This window comes from Gavialis gangeticus, unplaced genomic scaffold (genome assembly GCF_001723915.1).
Source record: "Gavialis gangeticus isolate Ggan-Ray unplaced genomic scaffold, GavGan_comp1, whole genome shotgun sequence".
In the NCBI taxonomy this organism is placed as follows: Eukaryota; Metazoa; Chordata; order Crocodylia; family Gavialidae; genus Gavialis; species Gavialis gangeticus.
The window spans coordinates 50,842,650-50,848,837 of NW_017729027.1; the positions used below are offsets into that span (position 1 = coordinate 50,842,650).

At 39.7% G+C, this 6,188-nt stretch overlaps 1 protein-coding gene across 1 annotated transcript in view; it reads left to right on the top strand.

Annotated features, from left to right (window-relative positions):
- Positions 1-6,188, top strand: part of TPO (thyroid peroxidase) — a 164,491-nt gene that overhangs the window by 126,022 nt on the left and 32,281 nt on the right. The window contains exon 14 of the mRNA XM_019520639.1: positions 3,879-3,978. Coding sequence (XP_019376184.1) covers positions 3,879-3,978 — 100 coding nt within the window. The remainder of the gene's footprint in view (positions 1-3,878; positions 3,979-6,188) is intronic.

The following is a 6,188-nucleotide window of genomic DNA, read 5'->3' on the forward strand; positions in this document are numbered from 1 at the left end:
TGGGGGTGGGGGTGGGGGTGGGGGGGGAGTATGTGTGCGCATGCATATGCGCCCAGCTCTCCCCCAGCCCAGAATCAACTAAAAGAGGCTCTGGGATCTACCTGTCAATTAGGATCGATGGGTTGATGACCAACTGAGCTGGACTGTAGACTAATAATATAGCCCAAACATAGCATAAGAAATCTCTATAAATTCTATAATAAATTATAAAGAGAAATTTAAGCTATGGATGTTTCCAAAAGACGAAAGTAATTAACAGTGATACAACACATACCTGTTTCCCAAAAATTGGGGTGACACCTCTAGGGGGGAGAGTGATTTTCTGCTAAGAATTTCTTCCCATATTAAAAGTAACTGTCCAACAACATCAGTGGCATTTCTACTTCATTCCACGGGTGTCAACAACCCTCTCTCCTTTCAATTGTCTTAATGTTCCACTAATCGAGCTATCCTTTCTTTTTGCAGTTTTCTCGGCTGTTAGCTACTCCTTGTCTTTCTTTCATTCCACAAACCTGCGAGCTATTTTAATCTCTTTTGAAAATCTCAGATTCAGCCATGATGTCCAGTCTTCAGCAGCAGGCAAGAGCTTCTGACAGTTCCACTGTAAAAGGGTTAAAACTATATATCTTTTGACTAAGCAGGAAAGGGAGAGTGATTAGCTCTACCCCTGCACTATGCTGCCATAACTATGGAAAAAATAGTCATTCTTCCTTCTCAAAGAGGTGTTCTGCTTATTTGGGGATGTATGGTATATGAGAAAAAGGGTATCACCTAGGAACAAATGCTTCACAGAGGTAAAAGTCACCCTTAAAAAAAGTATAGTCTAACAATGCATTTATGTACGATACAGTATTGATCTCTAGGAGGTGGTACCAGTTAAAAGAAACTTGTGTTGTTTTGTTGTTGTTGTTGTTTGTTTGTTTTCTCCTTTTAGGCCATACTTTATCTTTCAGTCTATACTTTATCTTTCAGTCCACCACTTCTGTTGATCCATTCTTTGAGGGGAAGCTGAAGCAGCTCATTTCCAATGCATTTCTTTGAGAGTTACTCTAAAAAATAAGTGCTTTCTTTGGAAGGAGGATTATTTGGTATGATATTAAATTTTAAAGTAAGTAATATCTGTGAGGAGGTTGAGGGGATAATATCTATGAGTAAGTAGCTATTAAAAAACAATTAATGTATGCCAAAATGTTTCAGTATCATGTAAGGCTTTAGGAATTCTAATGACCTAGAATGCATTGCATTCAAAAACTTATCTAGTCTATGTGAACCATACAGCTGGTCCAATAAAAGCTATCACCCAGAAAAATCCTTGTCTCACAATATAATCACCATTTTTAGGAAGATTTTGGATTTTATGCAGCTAATAAATGGTCATCCAGGTCATCCAATAATGGTTGGTCTCATGTGGATGTCAGGTCCCCTTCACCTCCTGCAAGTTGTCCTGATTTCTAGTAGTACTAGTTCTTTTCTACACAGAAACAAAAACTTGTAGCAGATTTTTCTCTACTTCTATGGCTAGAATCTGTCACCTCTAGTAATCAAAATAAATAGGACTAACTCTAAAGTAAGATATCAGTCACTATGAATATAACTGCTACATCCTTGCTCAGGGACAAACCAGACAGGGTCTGGTGGTGCAGTTGTATCCCCCTTTCACTGTGTATCGCATATGCTGGGAGGTCTCAGAGCTCACCACCATGTCAGCAAGCTCTAAGAGCTCACTGGTTGTTTGGCACAGCATCTGCCCAGAGTCCCTGCTATCCCACCTTCCCCTACTTCCTGCAATTCAACATCAGGGGAAAAGAGGGAGGTGTGAGCAGTAGTGGCAGGAACACTCAGCACTGTTTTTACAGAGCTCAGGGGCTGCCCACAACTGCTCATCCTTTCCTTTTCCCTGATGCTGAATCTGGAGAGGGAGTTGGGGGAGGGTTACAGTTAGGGTTAGGGCAAGACCCAAAGCTACTTAAAAGCAGGGACTCCAGGCAAACCCTGAGCTGGAAATCTCAAAGAGTTCATAGCACATGCTGAATTCCAGCAGGAGCTATGCTGACGTGCTGGTGAGCTCAGAGAAAATGTTCACTGGCATCAGGATCATAATGAAGGGCTGAAGCCACGGCCCCTTCAGCTGTATGTCACATACACCATGAGCTCTCTTCACTGTGCATGCACCATGCAGCTAAAGTGGGTGTAGTCCCACTCCCATTGCCACAATCCTGCATGCGCCCATGACTTCACTCGGTTTAATTAATCCCACTATTTTACTTTGAGACTGATTTCTGCTCAGCATGAGTATGAGATGAGAAATCAAACCTTTGTTTCCATTGCCTGGTAGAATCTGCATAGTATTATGTACCAATATTTCATGCAACAATGAGGACTGACTCAAACTGGAAAACTGGCCTTATTAATAGCATAGTAGTATTGGAGTGATATTGTTGCTGTGATGCGTCAGGATATACATGAGAAGCAAGGATATTTTGGAGAATGATAATTTTATTGGACAAACTGTGTGGTTGCGAGAGGTTTAGACCAGTATTTTTAGCACAAACACTCTTCTTCAGGTCTTAGAAAGAAACAGACACAGCTTGAGCTAAATAATGAATAGAATAATAATCTATGGGAAAACTCCATATGTAAATAGAGACAGCCTAGCTAAAGGGTAGAAGAGGGCTGTAAAAACAGCAAAGACTCATTATCCAGTTAGCTGAAAGGCCAGAGAAATGCAGTAGGAAGGATAATAACCTGATAATGAAAATAACAAGACTATCAAGGAGGGAGAGAGATTAATACATAGTTTATAATAGAGCCAATGTTTGTGTTTAGTCCTTATTTTTTTCTGTCCAGTAAAGGTATGAGTATTTGTTCCCAGATCCACCTTTTTTTCAATCTGCTTTGTAAATTCCCCTTGAGGACAAGGATTGTGAAGTTAGAAAATGAGGTTCTGATATTTTGTAGCCACGATGGTCAAGGAAACATGGAGAGCAGAAGCTTTTTTCCTTTTTTATTTATGATAGATATTATTGGACCAACTATATATTTCTTCAGAGACTGGATGAAGAGCATCTGATGCCTGACAGCTTGTCCAGTAGCTCTTCCAACTAGCCAGTTCATCCAAAAAAAGATATCGCAAAAAACTTTGCTTGTCATAAAGTGAGTGGTAGTTCTGTGAAAAGAGTTTTCCTCCCTGTTTATATGTGTGTCTGTCCTTTATCTTCTTCCTGTGTTTGTTCATTCGAGAGTGTAGTTTTTGTCTATTTTCACCTAAGTATTTTCTGTGAGGTCATCTGTTTCACTGTGTGAAGAATAGATATGTATAGGATCTGTGGCTTCTAATGATTTCAATATGGGGGTGTTTGTTGTGGTAGCAGTGGAGATGAGTTGGCAAGTCTTGTATTTCTTATTAAGGCAGGATTGTGACCCATTACATCCCATTAACTGTACGCTGATCAGTGAGGAATTGCTTATGATGATGAACTGAACAAAATTAAGGAGTTGTTTGAAAGCCAAGAACAAGGAGATTGGGAATATTTCTGTCAAATCTGATCCTTTTTGAGTATTGTTTGTAATTGTTAGCTGATCTTTCTTATTGCAGGGTGATGTGTAACAACTAAGGGTATGTGGTCAGTTGGGGGTTACTTCACAGTTTTTAGATGGCTCTTTCAAAGATACTCTGTCTGCTGGAGCATCCTTGAAGGGAGCAATAAGTTTTCATATCTGAGGGATGGCATAATGGTTTTATAGAGTTTTATTGGGAGTTCTAATGCCTAATGGGCAGGAAATACAAAAATGCATGTTGGAAACAATACTGTGACTGATATGTCACTACACTGTGTTTGTTGCTGATGCAGTGAAACCCATTTTTATATATGTTACAGATTCTGGAAGACTTCCTAAAGGCTCTTTAGTTTCCATCATTTTAGGTGGTGTTCTGATCATTTGTTTAGCAGTATTAAGCTGGACACTAATTTGTCAGTGGTAAGTTTCATGTATATTTTTTTCACCAATCTTTCTTTGACAAGCTTACATTTTTTTCTTCTCTTGGAATTTTCTTAAATTGAGTCTTCTCTTTCTGCAGTCAGTAGGTGACATAAAGTTATCTATCTGTCAATCCCTGCAGTATATAATTTTTTGACACAATATAACTATTAGTCTGTTCATTATCTCTTTCACAAGGAACATTTTCATTATCATTAGTTTATTTTAGATACACCAACCAATACCTCATTGGAATCAATGGTACCTAAAAATGTCAGTTATCTGAACTGAATTTAATCAAAATAATTTCTTATTCAATTAAAATATTCAGTGACATTTTGAAGAAAATAAAGTGGGTTTTTTTCTGAAAATACTGCTTTAAAAGAAGATTTTATCCACTTAGTGCTATTTTCACCTCTGTTTATGAAGGCACTGACTGAATTGAGAGCTGTAATTAATAGACTATACCCTAAGCACCATTCTAAAAGTCTGAGTTGCATTCCTGCTTTCTAAGGATACATACAACCTTACATTCAGCTCACCCCAACTAAGGACAATCTGAATGCTCAGAATGCAAGCTTCACAGCGTTTACATAACTCTAAAAATGGCACACCTGATCTAAAGTTAGCTCACCTCAGAGGCAGTGGCAGAGTTGAACTAATTTTAGATAGATAAAAGGTTAGCCTAGTCTAGCAAAGCTTAACCTGACCAAATAAACTCTTGACAGCACAGCCCAGGGGCTGGGAAAGCCCAGCCATTCACATCCCCAAAACTGTGCTGTTCTTCCCTCTGACCAAACAATTTCTCTCCCAACTTGATTACACCTCTGCCTTGATTACACCTCAGGCAACCCCCTGCCTGCAGACTGACAAGCTACTCAATCCTACCGGTCCCTCCTCCACCAATTTACCTCCCGCTGCCCTAGCAAGTAGCAAACACTTGCACAAGCCACTCTGAGCTCAAGTTTATGTAGCTTAAGTTAAGCCACCCAAACTTCATCTGGGACCCATGAAAGCTTGTGCACATCCGGTGTTTGAGGAAATGGTACTGTTGGAGACCACTCATAAGGTAAGGAAGAATAAAAATAGGAATAATAAACTTCATGGCCTCAATCAACTCTGCCCCCACTGAAATAAAGGTAACATTCCCCATTAGTTCAGCTGTAACATATACAAATTTATTATGTATAACATCAAAGTAGATATTAGTATAAACATTCTCTTGATGGGAAACTCTTGATACAGTGAAGTACTAGCTTTTAAAGCTGCCCTCCATATTTATGAGTACAATTATAAGTCTCAATTAAATGTAGCTATGAATACTAGCATTTACACACAGCTCTGTTGGGCACACAAATGTAGCCTGTCAAAATTTCTTACTTCCAGTTGCCTTCAGGAAAGTAGTACTGCCACAGATAACAGCACACTTAAATGCATTCTACTCTGTGTTTTTGTATTTTCTGAAAATGTTTAAAATGTAAACCATTGCTAGAGATGTATATTTGTTACATTAAACTTTCAACTTCAATCTGTGGAACTCAGGCTCATGACACCTCAGGACCATTCAGCTGAAATGCATTCAGTGACCACTAGTGGTCCTAATTGGCTTTTATTTTTCATTGACTTGGAAGGATGTGGGCAGTGGTGTCCCACAGGGCTCGGTCCTCGAGCCACTGCTGTTCAACACCTTCATCAGTGCTTTGGACAAGTACATAGTGAGCACACTGTCCAAATTTATGGCTAACACCAAACTATGGGGCAAAGCAGACACACTGAGGGCAGGGAATGGATTCAGGTGGATTTGGACAAGCTGGAAAAGCAGGCAGAACAAAATAGGATGCAGTTTAACAAGAATAAGTGCAGAGTACTGCACCTAGGGAGAAGCAATCACCAACACACATACAGATTGGGGGAGGACTTTCTAAGCAGCACAGCAGCAGAAAGGGATCTCAGAGTCATAGTTAATTCAAAGATGAACATGAGTCAACAATATGATGAAAGGATCAATAGAGCTAACCACATGCTATCATGCATCATAAACAGGTCCAGGGAGGTGATACTATGCCTCTATATGTCACTGGTAAGGCTGCAGCTGGAGTAATGCATTCAGTTTTGGGCACCACACTTCAAGAGGGATGTGGATAACTTTTGAGAGGGTCCAGAGGAAGGCCACTCATATGATTAGGGGCCTGCAGGATAGGTCCTATGAG